This window comes from Gorilla gorilla, chromosome 1, assembly GCF_029281585.2.
Source record: "Gorilla gorilla gorilla isolate KB3781 chromosome 1, NHGRI_mGorGor1-v2.1_pri, whole genome shotgun sequence".
Lineage (NCBI taxonomy): Eukaryota > Metazoa > Chordata > Mammalia > Primates > Hominidae > Gorilla > Gorilla gorilla.
In genome coordinates this window covers 185,862,306-185,883,300 of record NC_073224.2, presented here as the reverse complement: position 1 = coordinate 185,883,300, position 20,995 = coordinate 185,862,306, and the positions used below count along the sequence as shown (strand labels likewise).

Genomic DNA, 20,995 nt, shown 5'->3' with positions numbered 1-20,995 from the left:
TGTAAGGATTAATGAGCAGTTTGCCTACTGTATTAAACTCCATGATAATTATCCTTTTAGTTTATCCATTAATTATCCTTTAAATGGCACATCAAGTGGTAAGCACTCAAGTGTTATAAAGCAGTTAAAAAAGTGATACGTTTGTTAGTGTTTTCCAACATAATTGGAAAAAATATCAGATTAAGCATAGCTGAATGGTTTTGTTCCCAAAGAGTAAATTTAAAAAATTAAAAGTATGCGTCTTACTGTCGTCCTTAGCCAAAAAAAAAAAAAAAAAAAAAAAAAATCACTCTGCTTTCCTTGCATAAACAGCATTTGATAGCATGTTTATCAGTTTGTTATGTCAGAGAATATAAATACAAGCACTTTTATATAAGGTTAATTCTTAGCACCTATCATCATCTGAGATATTTCCATATTAGAGTAAATCAATGAACCATCTAATTCAGTATCTGGTCTTTGACAGTAACCAATGTTGAGTGCGTTCAAATCAGACATCAGATCTTCATAAATGTACTTAATCAGGCAGCAGTAAAGCATTGGGTTTAAGTTATTGGCCCAGTGACTTAAAAGCCTCTACAATTTGATCCTAGCATGTGTTATTGCAAATACCAAATCTTCTTATTACATTTTTGTAGAAAAAAAATGTTTCCATGTTGTTTCACTCATATCCTTTAATAGTGAAAGCCATAGATGAAGAATAATAACACACAGCCTAAAGGTGCATCTCTTTATTACCCTACAGATCTTGCTTTCTAGATTCAAGGATTATTTCCTTGTTCTTGGAATAGTGAAATAGATGAATAAAAACTCCATCGTTGAAACCCAGGCTCCATTCCCCTTTACTTTCTCCCTTCCAGATCTTCTTTGTTCTTCCCCATCTTTTAGATCTTTCCTCATATGAACATCCCCTGTGGTGTCATTCTCTTACTTCCCCTTCCTCATTATCCACTCTCCTTTCCTACCTCACGGCCTGTGATCATTTTCCTATTATGTCATTTAAAAAAATGAACCTGATTCTCAAAGTGAGCCTGTATCATTAAGAGTTATGAAACACTGGCTGGTTGGCTCAGTTGGTTGTCAGATGGTGCTAATGAGATCCAGGTCAGGGGTACGTCCCCATATGGGACTATTAGTTTTTTCTTTGTTTAATGGCCTCAGACTGCACCCCTGGCTTTGACCAGCTCTCTCATGAATGTATTCAAGTGGTCAAAAAGAAGCGTGGGTAGATATGTACAAATTCAATCATGCTATTGGAAAACCCACACAAAGTTTGCTTCCAGTGGCTATTCAATTCAACAGATGTTTAGTAAGGATCTACTCGGTGCTGGGGGAGAAGACAATCATGAATGAGTCGCATTCCCTATCCTAAGAAAGCTTTACTATTTCCTGGCTGATAACCTATAAACGATTAATTAAAATATGAGGCAGTCTGAAATAACGGTACTAGCAAGTATCAACACATAAAGTGCAGAGCAGTTAAATCTGATGGGGGAATCTGGGAATGTTTCGGAGAAGAGATGGCAGTGGAGCCCGCCTTTGTAAGAGGCGTAGGATTTTGCTAATTAGAACATACACATAAAATAGAAACATATTTTATCTGCTATATATATGATGTTATTAGAAGAGCAAGAAAGAAGTGTTACACATGGGAAGGAAGGGCATTCATTTAACAAATATTGGTTGAACATTTACTATGTGCCACTAACCTATGCTAGCTAGGCATGCACAGTTTAGAAATGGATACAACATGGTTTCGACTCTAGCACTCCTTATAGTCTTCTGAGGAAGATAGACAAATAGATAGTTACAAGCCAGTGTGGGAAGTTCCGCACTTAAGGGAAACGCATGAAGAAGACCCTGTTCCCATGCCCTGAGAGAGCTTACGCATGTGGCAGACATCACTAATTGGTTATGGCACCACTTCCCACTGATGAAGGAGCTCAAGGTGGTCATGTTTTATATCTTCCTCCAGCTATAGCTAGTTCATCCAGAATTAGACAGCTGTATAACACACTTAACTCACAGGCACAAACAAATAAGGATTCTGACTCTGTCTCTGGGAAATGTGAACTAGGAGATACCAAGAAAACAACAGTGCAAGTGTTGAACAGAAAGGATATTGGAGGAGTTGTGAGGAAGCAGAGTTGTGAGTAGAGAAAAGATGTGTAGCATAGGAGGAGAGAATAAGGCAGTTAGAATTGGTAGTGAGTAAGGCCCATGGAGAAGAGCAAAAACATGTGAGAAAGAGACCAGGCAGCCCGTGAGAGATACAGAGAAAGGATCGATTTCTAAATAAATCCCTAGGTTTCTCCCAGTGTTCCTATCCTCATTCCCATTCATACAAATTATCTCATAGCAAAAGCCCTTTTCTCAAGGACTCGGTGAAACTCTGGTCCTTCCACCCAGAAGGGCTCACCTAAAGCACCGGATTAGGACCCACTGGAAAGGACTCATCAACTTGGGTGGGTTTGGATTACCCAAAGGCGCTTACAAGACAGGTATTCTTCACTTTGCAACAAACTTGTTATACATACGGTACATGATGAATCATTTTCTATTATGATTTTAATGTCACATATTTTTCTCCATTTCTTAATTCTGATTGGTCTTCATTTAACAAGAGGCATGCATGAGAATTGTTAGATGCTTGCCTTCTATTACCACCACACTGCTGGCATAGCACCTGTCATGCTGCCTACCCGCAGGTTCCTACCCACTTCTAGGATGTGAGTTTGTGATGGGCAGGGTTCACATCCTTTCCGTTCTATCTCTCTAAGAGCAGGCTAGACCCAGAGTAGCAATTCAGTTAACTATTTGCTGAATGAAGTATGTGAATTCCAAGATACTCTCAGAGTACTTTTTTTTTTTTTAAATACAGGTACTATAATTTGCTGGAGTGGCCATGACTTGTTTTACAAACACATATACCCTTCTTCTTTGATAACGACTCCCCTCAAAAAAAAAAAAAAGACTTTCTTGCTAAGTGTATCTCTAACCATCAGTGGAGACTAACCAGCCTCATACTGGGATAAGGAACTTTCTTTCTGGCAAATGCTGCAGGACAAATGCTGGATAGCCAGCTAGCCACCTTTCCAGCTTCCTAAAGTAGTCTGGTGCCAGGCCTGCCTCAGGGGGCTAGTTCAGTGCCCGGAAAGGAAGCCTGGAAAAACTTGGAGTCTGGGTTCTAGAGAACCACAGCACCAAGTCCACTCACTCCAGCACAAGCCTTGGAAATAATCAGTCTGTCATTAGGACCACAAACTTTTGTGAGCACCTTTTGTCGGCTAGACTAAGGCAGATATCTGGGCCTGGATATTCACTCTCTCTCTCTCTCTTTCTGTCTGTCTCTTTCAATCCTGTTCTGCTCTTTGCTTGGTCCTTATATCTGACAAGTTTGTTTTTTCTAGTTACTTTGATCCATCTGTCTCTCATGTTAGGACATTTTATTAAATGTCAGGTGACCCCTTTTTATTTGGGGTGTGTTTTTTCTTTTTTTGAACTTTGCTTTTTGCACAGAAGAACAAACATATATGTACAGCTCAGTGAATTTATCACAAAGTAAACACCTATTTCACCTAGCCAGATCCTACTCATGCTCCAGATCTCAGATTAAACTTCATTTCCTCTTGAAGCCAGGCACTGCCCTCCTGGGTTGGGTTGCTTTGCCATGGCTGTGTTCTCCACAGCGCTGGTTCCTCTCCTTTCTCCTGGTGCACAGGATCCTTACAACCCCTGTTCACAGTCTGTCTGTCCTACTGGACTAGGCTGCCCAAGGGCGCAAGGGCTGAGCCTGCCTTAGTCACTGCTTATTGCTCAGCCCAAGCACAGAGCCTGGCACATAGTGCTGAATAAATGTTTGAATGAGTGGCTAAGGTAGGGAGAGAAAGGTTAAAGGTAAAAAAGGAAGTGAGAGAGAGAAATTTGTCTCCTATTTTCAAGGAATTTTCTACTAGGAGAGACAAACTTAAAATATAGATCATTGGCTGGGTGCAGTGGCTCATGCCTGTAATCTCAGCACTTTGGGAGGCCAAGGTGGGAGGATTGCTTGAGGCCAGGAGTTCAAGACCAGTCTGGGCAACATAGCAAGACCCCATCTCTAAATTTTTTTTTAATTTTAATTAGCGGGGCATGGTGGTGCATGCCTGTAATAATCCTAGCTCTTGAGAGGCTGAAGCCAGAAGATCACTTGAGCCCATGAGTTTGAGCCTGCAGTAAGCTTTGATCACACCACTGCACTCCAGCCCAGGTGACAGAGTGAGACAGTATGTGTAAAATAAAGTATATACTTCATTTATAATATATGATGATAGTGACTAAGGGAAGCTCAGGGCATGGTGGCAGCCTGAAGAGCTTTCAGTCCTTTGCACTGGGGTCTTTTTGTTTGGTTGTTTTTGCCTCGGCTTTGACATACAAAGAGGAGTGTTTTCCGTAGGGAAAGGTGTGCCTTGCTAAGGGAACACGTGCTGGTGCAGAGGCACAGAGATGTGTGAAGGTGGTCAAGAGTGGAGTGCTCAGGGCCGGGTGTGGTCAGGATTGGGGAGGGGAATAGCTGAAGATGGGCCTGGAAAGGAGGGTAGGGGCTGGGGGGTCTTGGATCAGCATCCCAACCTACCCTGGATTCAGACCGTGTAGACAAAGTTCCAGATCTCTCCTGCTTTGATTAGGTCTGGACCTCAAGATGGCTTGGGCCTGAGCCAGACCACCCCAGAATTGCTGCAGGTCCCTCCCCTAGACCTGCTCTGCTTAATGGAAACTGTAGGCGTCTCTCCAATCTCAACCATTCTCTCGGAATGTTGAAGGGGCCATTAGTATGGTGAAAGGGAAGAAACATGAACTTTGGAGTCGAGGGGTCCAGGTCACAGTCCCAGCTCTGTCTCTTAGTAATTGTAAGACCTTGAACCTTTGCCTTTGAACCTATTTCCTTATCTGTAAAATGTGATAATAGGAGTTATGAGCATTAAATGTGAAAAGTGATTTTTGAACTGTTCTGTACACATATTAGGATCTAGACCCCATGTCTCTAAAATGCCGTAAGGAGTTAAAAGGCAGTCTAAAAACAAAACAAAAAAAAAATATGAACCGTTATACTGATTTATTATTCTTGGTCTTCGTTTCCTGGTTGGTAAAGTACAGGGCCCAGTACCCGTTGCTTAGTTCAGGCCAGTTTCCTGTTATATTACCACCCGGCAGGGGTTGTGAATGAGGTCCCTGTCACAAAGCACATGGCCTTGTTCCTTAATTGCCAGGGTGGAATTAATTTGCTCTTCCTGTTTCTCTTGTGACAGGAAGTAGATGTCCTTGAATTTCAGTTGATTAATGGAGGCCTCTGAGCAGAGTGCTCCAGCCTCTCTTGCTTTTAATCCTTATGCAATGTAAGGCTCTAATTTGATAATTTTGCTGTTTTTTAGATGGATCACCTACTGGTTGAAAATATTGAGCGGGAAACGTTTCATCTCTGCTCCCGCCTCATTAATGGGCCGTACCGGCGGACGGTGAGAGCCCTGGTCTTCACATTAAAGCACCGAGCTGAAATCCGGGCTCAGGTGAAGAGCGGCTCGCTGCCAGTCGGCACGTTTGTACAGACCCACAAAAAGTGACCTGAGGACGGTTCCAGCCCTGGGCCAGGCAGAGAGGAAAATGGGCCTGTCTCTGCCGTTCAAAGACGCTTTTGAGTTTGGGTGATAGCTGATGCTGGCTGTGCTAGATTTTCCCATGGTGCCGTTCCTTTGCAGACAGAGGATTCGGAGAGCCCTAGGAGACAGGCCTGCAGGAATGTGCTTCATTAGCTGGAGTGCGCTGGTGCTGCCTAACAGAACGCACACTGGCTGTCACTAGGAAGCGCCATACGGTTGCTATCACCCAACATGGTGAAAGGGTGATGGATTTCACTGTGAGTATGCCAAGGACACCTCTAAACTTCCCCCATGTCAGGCAGATGAAGTTACTACTTTATTTCACCACCCTGCAGGTAACTGAAACTCAATTACCGCTGCCGCTCACTCGGTTCCATCCCCCTGAGTTTAGATAGCTCTGGTGCCTCTCAGAACTCCCCTGTCTGTTCTCTTTGCTCTACCCCAGGGGTGAGCCTGCCAGAGCCAGCCGACTACCCGTTCTTCCCAGAGCTCACTTATCTGAACGTTTCAGCTCTCCCTGGAAGACCTTCTGCGTTGGTCTCCAGAGCCCCCATGCTGAGGCTACTAATGAGGAACTGGCCCGAAGCCTCCCACACCTCAGGGTTTATTTGAATACGCTGGCGCTCTCAGTTTAGGGCTCTGTAGAAGATACATAATGAAATTTCTCTTGAAATGAATTACTGCAGTAGAAAAAAGTACATACATATATATGTTAAAATGAAATATCTCTACACAGGCCTGTTTTAACAATTACGTAAATAATACTTGTTTTTTAAAATTAATAGTAAGCTGGGAACTTTTTTTTTCTAAAACAAAAGGTGGAGTTTGTTCACTGAAAAGTGTTTTGAGTTGAGAAAGGGTACAGTTGGTGAAATTTAAAAATGATGGAACAAGGATTTGAGGAATGTAGAAGACTCAAGGAAGTGGGGATTAGATTAGGGGAGACTGGAGCACGTTTGTAATCTGAAAGGAAGGAGCTGGTAGAAAGGGAGAGATTTAAAATCCAAAAAAAAAGGAAGATGAGTTGAAAAACAAGGGGAGAAGGGACGGGACTAACATTATTGCCTACCTTCTAAATGCTAGGCACTTTTCCTAAGACAGTTTATTAACCTTTACCTGGATCTTTATATAGTTTTGTAAAAGTATTGCTTACTTCTCTCACCCATTGTATTAAGTAGGTATTGTTGTTTTCATTTTTTAGATTTATTCGTTTATTTAGCAACCATTTCCTGAGCATCCATTCTGTGGGGTAGGTGTATACTAAGCAGTAGTTACAAATGGGAGCCTGAGGCTCACTGAGCAGAAACATCACCTTCAATTTCCTACTGCTAGTAACTATTGGAGCTAGAATAATAATAATCGAGCGTTTACCCTGGGCCCAGCACTGTGGTAACCATTTTACAAAAAGAAAATACCGAGTTAAACATGAGAAAAGTGAGGCTCAGAAAGGTATAGTAACTTACTCAAGGTCACGCAGATAGTGAATGACAGATCTAAGATTCAAAATCCGGGTCTATTTGATTGTATATGGTTGCCTTGGATGATTTCATCTACTCTCATGTTTTCAAGCATCATTTACATGCTGACGACATTCCAGTTTGTATCGTCAGCCCAGACCTGTCCCCTGACTTTCAGATGATATTTCCTAGATGCCCCATAGACATCTCAGATATAACATGTCTTCTCTCCATTGGCAGTACCAGCAAGCCAGACACTCCAGCTAGGAACTCAAGGAGTCAGCCTAGACCCCACATCTCCCACCCTAAGCCAACCAAGTCCTGGTGGTTTGATTAGGTTGGTGCAAAAGTAATTGTGGTTTTTGCCATTACTTCTAATATATTACTTCTTTGCATTTGCTGTTCCACTTGCAATGCTCTTTCCCCAGACATCTGCATGTTCTTGTCCTCACTTGCTTTAGGTCTCTCTTTCCCTTATCAAAAAGGCCTTTGCTGACTACCCTAAATACAATAGCACTCCCTCCCAACTATTCTTTAATGCTGTACCTAGCTTTATTTTTCTTCAGAATATTTATTACTCTGTAACATAGTTATTTCTTTATTGTCTATCTCCCCACTCCCAGAATGTAAGCTTCATGAAAGCAGAGTCTCTGTTCTGTTCCCTGCTATATCTCCAGCATCTGGAACAGAGCCTGGGACAAGCTAGGTCTCCATAACTATTTATTGGATAGTTGAGTGACTGGTTGTGGATGTACAGTATAAGCATCTAATTCAATCAGGGAGTGCTTCCTGGAGGAGCTGATACCTGTGTTCAGTCTTAAAGGGCAGGAGTTTGGATAGGGGAATGTTAGTTAATATAATGAAAATTTCAAAATTAAAGGGCAGGAGTAATTAATTGGGTGGTTGAGATGCATGCCTGGCAGAGCAAGCAGAGTATGGAAAAACCCAGAAGTGGAGATATCTGGAAGGTGATTGGTATGGCTGGAGTAGAGGACACTGGCAGGAGAGTAGCTGGAGATGAGGCAGGAGAGGAAGGCAAGGACCAGGACCAGGTTTGAAGGGTCTTGTGCATCAGGTGAAGGCATTAGACTGATTTGAAGCAGGAACTGGTCACTTTTGTGTTAATAGGCTATGTGGAAGAGAAGCTGGGGTAGGGAGACTGGAAGTAGCAAGCTTCATGTTTAAAGAACCAAAGAGTTCTGCTAACTTAGGAACCCAGAGTAAGTTGAAAACAAATTGCTCTCTGGCTGAAAGCCTTCAGTGGTGATAGTTGGAAAGTAGAATGATTGCAGAGATGTGCTTTGGAGATTTGGAAAGCAGGCTGTGTTATTTGTGGCTGTTTTCTCCTTGATGCATGTGCAGAATTTCCATGAACGCTAATGGAGCTATTCTGAGCATTTGCTGAAGGGAAGGAAGCTTGCAGACATCCCTCCCAATCTTGCCCACACACTGAGAAGTAACTTGGAGCTACAGTCTGTTAAAAATGAAAAGGTTGAGGCCGGGTGCATTGGTTCATGCCTATAATCCCAGCGCTTTGGGAGGTCGAGGCAGGCAGATCACCTGAGGTCAGGAGTTTGAAACCAGCCTGGCCAACATGGCGAAACCCTGTCTGTACTAAAAATACAAAAATTAGCCAGATGTGATGGCAGGCGCCTGTAATCCCAGCTACTTGGAAGGCTGAGGCATGAGAATCGCTTGAACCTGGGAGATGGAGGCTGCAGTAAGCCAAGATTGCACCACTGCACTCCAGCCTGGGCAACAGAGTGAGACTCTGTCTCAAAAAAAAAAAAAAAAAAGAAAAAAGAAAAAAGTTGCCCCTGAAATGGGGTGAGAGTAGTTCCTGAGACCTCTGAGTTACCTGTAAGTCAAGGTGTGAATATGTCTTATAAGCAAGTTCAGTTGCTAGGGGAAATGTGGGAAAGTAAATACCATTTGTGTCTGCTCTAATAGCTTATTGATGCTTTTCTTGTAGTGGTTAATTTGGAGGTCCTGGTTGGGCATGGTAGCTCACGCCTGTAATCCCAGCACTTTGGGAGGCTGAGGCAAGCGGATCACTTGAGGTCCGGAGTTTGAGACCAACCTGGCCAACATGGTGAAACCTTGCCTGTACTAAAAATACAAAAATTAGCCAGATCTGGTGGCAGGCACCTGTAATCCCAGCACTTGATAAGCTGAGGCAGGAGAATTGCTTGAACCCGGGAGGCGGAGGTTGCAGTGAGCTGAGATGGCGCCATTGCACTCCAGCCTGGGCGACAGAGCAAGACTCACCTCAGTCTCAAAGATAAAATAAAATAAAAATAAATAAATAAAAATTGGAGGTCTTGGTCCTCTGTGTAGGGACTCAGTCTCTGTATTTTCATTCATTCATTCAACAAACAAATATTGCCCGTCTTCTGTGTGCCAAGGACTAGACTGGCACTGGGGACACAGCAATAAAGGAGAGATAATTTCCTCTGAGTCTGGTGAGGCAGATAGACACATAACTAAATAAATAGAGTATAGCATATTGGGTGATAACTATAGACATGAAAGTATTGAGAAGATGGGGAAAGGAATGAATAACACCACTCAGAGGAAGAATCTTCACAGAGGAGTTCATGTTTGAACCAAAGCCAGAAGGATAGGTAGGAGTTCTTAGCAGAGGGCTCAGTCTATGTGAAGGCACAGAAGCGTGAGGTGTGCTAGTTTCAGTAAAGGCAAATAATATGAGGTGGCTGAAGCATAAGGTTCTTAGGAATGGTAGTGAGAAATTGGGCAAAAAAAGTAACCAAGGCCTTGGAGGCCTTATCAACGAGTTTGGACTTTGGCCTTCAGATAATGGGATACCATGAGAAGTTTTTGAGGAGGTGAGGGACCTAATCAGATGTGTGTTTTAAAAAGATTTAAAAAACAAAAACAGAAACAGATATTTTAAGAAAATTTTAAACATTCAAAAGAAACCCAACAATTTAAGGCAAAGGAAAGAAACACTTGAGATTCAGTAAATTAGAGGGGTTTTTTTTTTTGACAAATGAAGTTTAAAGTTGCCCAAACAGATATCATTAGAGAATCCCAGGTTTGAAAAATGGCAGGAGACCCAGATAATGCATTTACTGTGTTCTGTGGTGAAGGAACAGGCAGCTGGCCTTTTTCATTTATAGAATATCAGGTTCTTAAACTTGTGCCTGTCAACCTTGGTTTTCTTTTGCTGTAGCCTCAGGCCTCAGAACCTTACTCTGAGATTGGTAATGTGTTTTGAATGTGTTTATCACAGCCAGATGGGGCAAAGGCTCAGTTTGTTACTGCCCATTATTGCAAGGGAAGGGAGTCCATCCAGAAAACAAAGCTTTGGGAGTTTCAGTTAGTTGGGTGACACTACCCTGGTATCAAAGGAAAGATGGTTTGATTGGATGACATTGTATTTTCTTTAAATCAATCAAAATGATACAATTACTGTCAGGGATGGACTTACTCATAACCTGGGGAGGTTGGTTTCAAGATCCAAGCAGATCAAGACATCCAATCAAATGCTGTTTTTTAATGTTGATAAAATCATTCTTTCAATACATATTTGTTGAGTTCTTACGTGTCAGGTATTAGGGTCACAGGGATAGAGAAGACATAATTTGTGGCCTCAAGAAGCTTACAGTCTAGTGAAGACTGTAAACAGACAATAAACAGACAATTTTTACTATTTATTTTTATTTTGGGAGGGGGTCAGGGTCTCACTCTGTCGCCCAGGGTGCAGTACAGTGGTGCAATTACAGCTCACTGCAGCTTTGACCTCCCAGGTTCAAGCAAGCCTCCTACCTCAAGCCTCCCAAGTGTCTGGGACCATAGGTATGTGCCATCATACCTGGCTGATTTTTTATTAGCCAGGTTGTCACCATGTTGATCAGGCTTGTCTTGGACTCCTGGCCTCAAGTGAGCCTCCTGCCTTGGCCTTCCAAAGTGTTGGGATTACAGGCATGAGTCACTTTGCCTTGCCCAGACCATTTTTGAAAACACAAATGGGCAGGGTGCGGTGAGATTTTTAGGGGCCAATGGTCTGGGATGTGGCAGGGACATTCTCTTGAAAGTAAAAGACAATTATTGCATCTCACTCCAACCATTAAGAAGGAAGCACAATGCCTGGGAGCCCTCTTTAGGTTTTGGAGACAGCATATCCCACACCTAGGAATATGCTCCATCCATGTACTGGATGACACAGAAAGTTGTGTTTTGATTGGGGCCCAGAGCAGGAAAGGGCTCAGCAGAAGCTCCAGGCTACAACACAAGTGGCCATGCGGTGTGGGACAGATGAGCTGGCAGATCCCAAAGTACCCGAGGTATCTGTGGTGGGAACAGATGCCTGTGAAGTTTATCGCAAGACCCTACAGGAGAATCACAATGTAGACACCTGGGGTTCTGGAGCGGGGCCATGCCATCTGTAGCCAAGAATTTTATACTTCTTAAGAAACAACTCTTGAAGCTACAGGGTTCTGGTAGAGACAGATCATCAGACCATGGATCATCAAGTTGACCATGTGACCAAAGCTGTTCATCATGAGCTGGATTCTGCCATATCCACCAAGTCATAAGGTCAGGCAAAGCCAGCAGCAATTCCTAAGATAGAAATAGTACAACTGGGGTTGGGCATAGCAGGGCCAGAGGGCAGAAGATAGTTACGTGAGCAGGTGGCCCAGACATCTATGTCGTCCACTACCTTTGCACCAGTACCTGCCTGTCCCTCATTTCACACCTTTGGCTGCCTGGGGAGCTCTTTATAATATCCAGCTGATAGAAGAGAAAAAAAGCCACGCCTTGTCCTTAGATAGGTCAGCTCAGTGTGTGTGAGCAAGACAAAAAAAGACCGTGGCTGCACTGCAACCCCACACAGGGGCATCCTTGAAAGACAGCAGAGTGGGGAGTCCTTCCAATGGGCACAGGTTGTGCATCATGCACCTAGCCATCCGCTGTATGTGGAAAGAGGAGCCTGAGCTTAGACTATATACATGGATCTCATGGGCAGCGGTGAATGGCTTGGCTGGTTGGTAAGGGTCTGAAAGGAATAAGATTGGAAAATTGGAAACAAGGAGACCTGTGGTGGAGGCATGTAGTTGGACCTATAGGAGTGGGCACCAAGTGTGAAGATCATTGTATCCCATTGTATCCCAGAGAGCACATACCATGGAGAAGCACTAAACAACAATGTACACACAGTTGACATCAACCAGTCTCTGAGGCCACCCCAGAGCTGACACAATGGGTGTATAAACAGCAACCATGGTGGTGTAGTAGTCCATTTTCACACTGCTATAAAGATACTACCTGAGACTGGGTAATTTAAGAAGGAAAGAGGTTTCATTGACTCAAATTTCTACATGGCTGGGGAGGCCTCAGGAAACTTACAATCATGGCAGAAGGCAAGGGGAAGCAGGCATCTTCTTCACAAGACAGCAGGGGAGAGAGAGAGTGCAAAGGGGGAACTGCCAAACACTTTGAAACCATCGGATCTCTTGAGAAGTCACTCACTATCATGACAACAGCATGGGGGAAACCGGCTCCGTGATCCAATCACTTCCCACCATGTCCCTCCCTCAACACGTGGGGATTATAATTCGAGTTAAGATTTGTGTGGAGACACAGAGCCAAACCATATCAGATGGTATGGCATGGCTCCCACTCACCAAGACTGATCTAGCTATTGCTGCTGCTGAGTGTTCGGCCTGCCAGTAACAGAGACCAACTCTGAACCTAGATATAGCTCCATCCCTTGAGAACAACCAGCAGCCACTTGGGAAGTTGACTATATTAAACCCTGTCTACCCTGGAAAGAGCTGTGATTCATTTTCGCTGGCATAGATGTATATTCCAGATACGAGTTCGTCTTCACTGCTTGTAGAGCTTCATCCAGCACAACTCTCAAAGGGCTTATAGAATGTTTAATCTACTGGGATAGATTATGGGATCTATAGATTATGGGATAGTCATACAGGATCCCATATGATTCCACAGCAAAGGAGGTGCAGCAGTGGGCACATGGTGGCAGGGTCCACTTGTCCTTTCATCTACTGCGCTATCCTGAAGCTGCCAGCTTGCAACTGTGTCGAAGGCACAGCTGGGGCACCAGCTCAGAAACCCTGAGAGAAGAGCTGCCATCCTCCAGGGTGCAGCACATGTTCAAAATCAAAGACCGTTACGTGATGCTTTGTCTCCAATAGGTAGAATACATGAGTCCAGGAACCAAGAAATGAAAGCAGGAGTGCTCTCACTCTTACCATCACTTCTAGTGGCCCACTTGGAGTGCCTCCTGTTCTCATAGTTCTGGGCTCTGCAGGTTTAGAGGTTTTGAGTCACAAAGGAGGAACACTTCCACTAAAAGAAACATCAAGATTACTATGAACTATTAGCTGTGACTGCACCCGGGCACTTGAGCTCCTCATATCAGGAGACTACTAGGCAAGAACAGTCACCATTCTTTGAGGGATAATTAATCCTGATCATCAGGAGGAGGTACAGCTGCTGTTAAGCAATGGAGGGTAGGGAGGTATATCTTTGGTACTCAGTTGATTCACGTGGAGACTTCTTGGTATTCCTTTGCCCAATTTTTTTTCTTTTTCTTTTTTAGAGGTGGAGTCTCTGTCACCCAGGCTGGAGTGCAGTGGCACCATCTCGGCTCACCGCAACCTCTGCCTTCTGGGTTCAAGCTATTCTCCTGCCTCAGCCTCCCGAGTAACTGGGATTACAGGCGTGTGCCACCATGCCCAGCTGATTTTTGTATTTTTAGTAGAGATGGAGTTTCGCCATGTTGGCCAGACTAGTTTTGAACTTCTGGCCTCAAGCAGTCCACCTGCCTCAGCTTCCCGAAGTGCTGGGATTACAGGCGTGAGCCACTGTGCCCGGCCCCTTGCCCAATATTTATAAAATAATTATGCAAGTGCCCAGACCGTGACCTGAGCAGGATATGCTGACTTCAGGCTCAGCCCCCTCAGGGCTGAGGGTCTAAATCATGCCTCCGTGGAAGTGACGGAGACCGGAACACGTGCTGGCTGAGGGTAAGGAGGATCTAGAATGGACAGTAGAAGAGGGAGATGATGAGTATCAGTTGTGGCCTCAAGACCAGTCAGTGATGGAGGTTGTAGTTTGTCCAACTTACTTTCCTAAGTTTCTCCCAGGAAAGGAGGTCCACCAGAACTTAAACCAAAAAGTAGAGCTGAGCAGCACAAATGTGGGCTGTAGTGGACACCATCCTGTGCTGCCCAGACCCCCAACCACCATGCTTGCTGGGCCTCTTCCCACAGCTACTGGGAGTGCTCTCAGCCAGCAGCCTTCAGCTGTCAGCCCCCTGGGAATTTTCCTCAATGGAAGAGTTACCTCACTGACATACCCCTTTCCCAGGCAGGTCAGTTCAAGGTTATGAAGGCCTGGCCCCACTGCCTCAACTTGACAACTTGGAAGGGCCATCTCAGCTTCAAGACCCTCCCATGAGACTGGCTGAGGTCTTCATACAGCATCGGAGCCCAATTTATCTCTCTGAGCAATCCTGCTTCCTTTCCTGCCCCCTTCCCAAGAGCAATCCCTGATAAACTTCCTGCATGCTAATCTCCATCTCAGAGTCTACTTTCCAAGGAAGTGGGCCTATAACATAGCTCTTCCAGTTTTTGTTAACAATTCTAGAACAGGGGTCAGCAAACTTTTTTTTTTTTTCTTTTGAGACGGAGTCTCACTCCGTCACCAGGCTGGAGTGCAGTGGCACGATCTTGGCTCACTGCAACCTCTGCCTCCCGGGTTCAAGCGATTCTCCTGCCTCAGCCTCCCGAGTAGCTGGGACTACCATGCCACCACACCCAGCTAATTTTTTTATTTTTAGAGAGATTGGGTTTCACCATGTTGGCCAGGATGGTCTTGATCTCTTCACCTCGTGATCCGCGCTCCTCGGCCTCCCAAAGTGCTGGGATTATAGACATGAATCACCACACCCGGCCAGCAAACTTTTTTAAAGGAACAGATAGTAAATATTTTAGGCTTTGTGAGCCACATGGTCTCTGTCACAACTATTCAGCTCTGCTATTGTAATACAAAAGCAGCTGTGGACAGTATGTAAATGAATGAATGTGGCTGTGTTCCAGTAAAACTTTATTTACAAAAACAGGTGGTGGGCTGCATTTGGTTCATGGGCCTTAGCATGCCAAAACATGCTCTAGAGAAATACTTTTACATATGTGCAAAGGAGGCATGTACAAAGATTTTAATTGCAACGTGTTTTGTAACAGCAAAATTTTAGAAATGGTCTAAATGCACATTTAAAAAAGAATGGTTAAATTGTACATCTAAAATGGTTAAATTGTACATCCAGATTTTGGAATACCGTGCAGTGGATAAAAAGAATGAGTTTAGGTTTGTATAACAGCACTGTCTAATAGAAATATAACACAAACCACATATGTATTTTTGAATTTTCCAGTAGCCACATAAAAAATATAAAAGGAAACAAATTAATTTTAATAATATATTTTGAGTCCAATATGCCCCAGATATTATTACTTTGACATGTAATCAATGTAAAAATTACTGAGACATTTTACATTTTTTGTACTAAGCCTCTGAAATGTGTGTATTTTACTCTTACAGTGCATCTCAGTTTGGGCTAATTACATTTTCAAGTGCTTATAGCCTCATGTGGCTAGTGGCTACTGTGTTGGACCACGCAAATTTATAAGTACTGACATGGGAACATCACTGAGACATATTGTTAAGTGAAAGAAGGAAGCTGCAGTACCATATGTACACTATGAACTATTTATGTAAGGGAAAAAAACTATTTCCATAGAAACATATTGAGAAAAAGAAAAAAAAAAGATGTGTACAGATATATACCCAATTTAGAGAGACGTTTTGGATGGGGTGAGGGGTTTTTGGTCAGGAGGGACTCACTCCCCTTGCCTGATTTTTTTAAATAAACTTTTTATTTCGGAGTTATTTTAGATACACAAAAAGTGGCAAAAATACAGAGAGTTCATGTATGCCCCTCACCCAGTTTCCACCATTGTTAACTGCTTACAATAGTGTGGTACATCTGTCAAAATTAAAAGTCCACTGTTGGTATACTACTATTACTAAACTCCAGACTTCACTCAGACTTTGCCAGTCTTCCCACCGATGTCCTCTTTCTGTTTCAGGATTCAGTCCAGGATCCCAGGCTGCACTCAGTCATCCTGTCTATCCTGTCTCCTCTGTTCTGTGACAGTTTCTCAGGCTTCCCTTGTTTCCCATAACCTTGACAGTCTTGAGCAGTACTGGCCAGGTGTTTCGTAGACTGTCCCTCAATTTGGGTTTGTCTGAGGATTTCTTCATGACTAAGTTGGAATTCAGGGTTTTAGGGAAGAATACCACTGAGATGAACTGAGATGAAGTGCCTGTCTCATCACTTCACACCAGGGGGCACATGGCTTCCACAGGACTATTGACTGGTGATGCTAGCCCTGAGTGCTTGGTTACGTTAGTTTTTGCCAGATTTTCCCACTAAGAAGTTGTCATTTTTCCCTTTCCATATTTTTTTTTTGGAGGCAAGTCACCAAATCTAACCCTCACTCAAAGGTTAGGGGCTGGGGGTGGATTAAACTCCACCTCCTGGAGAGTGGAGTATCTACCTATATAATTTGGAAGTCTTCTTTAAGGAAGATTTGTCCCTTCTCTGCCATTTAATTTTTTTGATAATTTATTTATTAATATATCAATATGGACTCATTTATTTTATGCATTGGGTTGTAATCAGATTTTTTTTCATAGTGATCATAAATTCATATAATGTATTTTTAAATGCAGAAAACATACAAAAACCACGTTGTGTGAGAAACAAGCTCTTATGATTGGCAAGGATTTTTCCTCCACAGCTTTTCATGTCTGCCTTTGAGTAGGATAATCATTAGCTTATTGCTATTCAACCATAGACATGCTATTTCAACTCTCCAGACCTCAATTTCCCCATCTAAGTAAGAGAATATTTTGTGAAATGGTCTCAGAGGTGAAGAAGGGGATGGTGTTTGTATGTTCATAAGTGTCCACATATTTTGTTGCCTATTAATAGACCCTTAGTCCTTAATGGTTATCTTCTTTTATTTATGTTGGAAAATGAACTCAGAGCTAATAGCCCTTGAGAACATCCTGTAAACATAATCAATATTTATATCCCCCATTACAACCCCAAAGGGTTCGCCTTCCTTGCTCTTTCACCCCTTTAAGTGGGATTAAGTTTTCCTTTTATTCCTCAGCTTTTTCTCCAGCGGCTGAAGGCTAACCTGAGGCCTAGCATTCCCAGTCCTGCTGACTTCTTTGGCCTCATTCTTGTGCCTCTCATCTAGCTATGCACAGCCACACGGATGTCCTTATCACCCTGCATCATCCCCAAATTCGTATGTTGAAGTCCTCACCCCCAGCACCCCAGAATGTGACTGTATTTGGAGATAGGGCCTTTACAGAGGTAATTAAGGTAACATGAGATCATACGGGTGAGCCCTAATCCAGTATGACTGGTGTCCTTATAAGAAGAGATTAGGATGCAGACAGCACACAGACCATGTGAGGACCAGCAAGAATGTGGCCACCTACAAGCCAAGGAGAGAGGCCTCAGAAGAAACCAAACCCACTGACACCTTGATCTTGGACATCTAGTCTCCAGAACTGCGACAAAATAAATCTGTTGTTTAAGCCATCCAGTCTGTGGTACTTTGTTATGGCAGCCCTAGTAGAAGCTAATACGCACAACCATGAATGAAAATGCTTCTTGAGCCGGGCGTGGTGGCTCACGCCTGTAATCCCAGCACTTTGGGAGGCCGAGGCGGGCGGATCATGAGGTCAGGAGATTGGGACCATCCTGGCTAACACAGTGAAACCCCATCTCTACTAAAAATACAAAAAATTAGCCGGGCGTGGTGGTGGGCACCTGTAGTCCCAGCTACTCGGGAGGCTGAGGCAGGAGAATGGCATGAACCCGGGCGGCGGGGCTTGCAGTGAGCTGAGATCGCACCACTGCACTCCAGCCTGGGTGACAAAGCAAGACTCCGTCCTAAAAAAAAAAAAAAAGGAAAAAAAAAAAAAGAAAATGCTTCCTGAATACCTCCCTCCTCTATGCCAGGCCCGGTGACAGGTCCCAGGCTGCAGAGATGAACCAGACGGGGGCTCACAGTCCAATAAGGAGCCAAGTCATCCATCTATTGCAATCTGACATACTAGGGGCTGAGTGGGAGCACAGTGGAGGGACCACTGAACTGTGCCTGTAGAGGGGCCTGGCCCGGAGGGTATCAGGAAAGGTTTAGCAGAAATGCTGACTTGTGAGCTGGGTTTGAGAGTTTTAGAGGAGTTTCCCAGGTAGGGAATGGCATTCCAGGTACAAGGAAAGGTATGTGCAAACGTGGAAGCTAGAAGGATGTCAAAGAACAGGAGTAAGTGTGACGTGGATGGAGCCAAAGTACAGCAGGAGGAGGAATAGCATGAAGTGAGCCTGGAGAAGGAGGTAGAGGCCAGTATGTGGGTGGCCTGAGTGCTGGGCTGGGAATTTTTACTTGGAGAACTTTAAAGGTTTTCAGGTGAGGAAACTCCTAAGTAAAATTATGGTTACATGTATCAGGGGCTTACTACGTAGGTAACTATTTGTTAACCAGCAAATATGGAGCACCTATAGCACATCAGGCGTTTTGTTATCTGTTTCCCTCTCCACCTGAATGTGAACTTCTCCAGGGAAGGGACTGTCTGATTTATTTCTGTCCCCAGCAGAGTCTGGTACAGATCAGGGGCTCTATACACATGCACTGACTGAGTAAATAATAGCCCAGGCAGGAGGCCAAGCCCTCCCTCAGCCATGGGTTTTCATGGTTCTGAAGTTGGTGCTGGGTCAGTAAATCTCTATATGTGCAAGAGCCCCGTCCCCTCCTGCCTGATGTAGACAGCAAGGCTCCCAAAGAAGCACTAAGGGTTGGATTACTTCAGAGCCAGAAAATACATAGCCTGTGGCAGGTTTACCTCTGAGATAAGCAGCCCACATGGCATGGAGATGACTTGAGGCCAGCTCATAAGGGAGAAGCATCCAGCATTGCCACAGGGGCCTCCAGACCAGGACTTAAGCAGATCAAATAGGGGAGGCTATGTGTTAGAGGGGAATCAAAATCATCAAAATCATCAAAGCCCCAACCACCAGGTAGTGAACTCCTGTACAGGCTAGAGACTGTGCTGGGTACTCTGTGCAGTTTGCCTTAGTCTCCCAAATGTGACCCCACCCCTTAATCTTCTCTCCATCCCCTTATGCCTGACCCTCTTACCCAGTCTTCTTGGGAGCCCCTTGTCCCTTCTCTAATCAATTCTACACTCAGCAGCCAGAGTGAATGTCTAGAATATACCGCAGGTCATGTCACTCCCCTGCTCAAAACCCTTCAATGGGTCTGGGTGTGGTGGCTCATGCCTGTTATCCCAGCACTTTAGGAAGCCGAGGTGGGAGGATCGCTTGAGCCCAGGAGTTTGAGACCAGCCTGGGCAGTATAGTGAGATCTCTTTATCTCTTTACAAAAGAAAAAAAAAATAGCCAGATGTGGTGGCATGCACCTGTGGTCCCAGCTACTTGGGAGGCTGAAGTGGGAGGATTGCCTGAGTCTGGGAAGTTGAGGCTACAGTGAGCCGTAATTGCACCACTGCACTCCAGTCTGGGCAACAGAGCATAACCTTGTCTCAAACAAAACAAAACAAAACAAAAAAACAACACAACCTTCCAGTGTCTCCGATCACCCTAAGAATAAAACAAAAGTCCTTACAGTGGCCTACAAGGTCCTCCATGTCCTGGCCTCTGGCACCATCTCCATCTTTGTCCTACCCCTGGCTCCAGCCTCTCTGGTCTTCTGTCCCTCAAACTCCCTGACTATACCCCTTCCTTGAGGCAGCTGCATGCACTCTTCCCTCTGCCCAGCATGCCCTAATTGCCCCGAGGTGACTTCTTGTCCTTCAGTTCTTACCTCCTCAGAGAGGCCTACCCTGGCCACCCTCTCTAATTAGGCCCACACCCCCAAGTCACTCTCTGACACATCAGTGTTTTTTTTCTTCATAGGACTTAAAACGATCAGAAGTTACCATAAGCACTTCTTTATTCCCTTGCTAATTTTTTTGCTTCTCCCACCAGAACTCTTCCTGGGAGCAGTGACCTTGTCCATCTCTCCTTCACTGGACCTCCAGTCCTTGGCATAGGGCTTGGTCCCATGCAGGGCTCCATGCATATGTGCTCATGAATGGATGGCACCGCCCCCGTGCCTCCAGGCTGGCCTCTGATAGTCCACGCAGCCGAGCAGACAGTCTGGGCTCCATGGGAAAAGCTAATCCCAAGCGTGTGGACCGACAGATGGTGTGGAGCCCAGAGCGGAGGCGCAGCTTTTATTAGTTTGAGTTGCTTTTGCTTGGAATAGGATTAGCATAAGTACCATCCCAGGCAAGTGGATAAGGTAAAGCTGTGTTAGTTACATTCAGATTTTGTTTCTCGGCCACAATCCTGGGCCAAACTTCTGCTAGGTCAGTCCAATTCATGCCTAAGGGTACTATTCAGGAAGGTCAACTGGAGTGGCCAGTCCCCTCTCCACATTGACCTCTAGAGTGGCCTGTCCAACTCCTAAGTCCCACCTTCCCACACCGGGCAGAAAGCTTTTTACTGGCCCCGTTGCTCCCGGGTGAGGCCTAAACACTTTATGATGATGAAGATGAAGATGTGATGATGGTAGCTATCACACAGCTCTCCCATGTAACCCTCACGACAACCCTGTGAGGCAGATAGTATCACCATCCTCATTTGGCAAATGAAAAGCTGGTGGCTCAGAGGAGTTAAATGACTTGCCCAAGGTGACTGAGCCAGTAGGCCACAGACAGGCTCCAAATCCCAGTCTGGACCGATTGGATGGGCATTCCTGGGTG

At 44.5% G+C, this 20,995-nt stretch overlaps 1 protein-coding gene across 2 annotated transcripts in view; it reads left to right on the top strand.

Annotated features, from left to right (window-relative positions):
• The window catches only part of TCEANC2 (transcription elongation factor A N-terminal and central domain containing 2), a 56,012-nt gene extending 38,227 nt beyond the window's left edge, over window positions 1–17,785 (top strand). Inside the window, exons 5-6 of one of the 2 annotated variants that reach the window (XM_055349574.2) lie at window positions 5,412–5,546; window positions 14,453–17,785. In XM_055349574.2, coding sequence (XP_055205549.1) covers window positions 5,412–5,546; window positions 14,453–14,542 — 225 coding nt within the window. In that variant the 3' untranslated portion in view covers window positions 14,543–17,785. Of the gene's footprint in view, window positions 1–5,411; window positions 6,419–14,452 lie in introns of those variants that run through there. The other variant, XM_004025846.5, reaches the window with a different exon arrangement.
• Window positions 17,786–20,995: the final 3,210 nt, after the last annotated feature.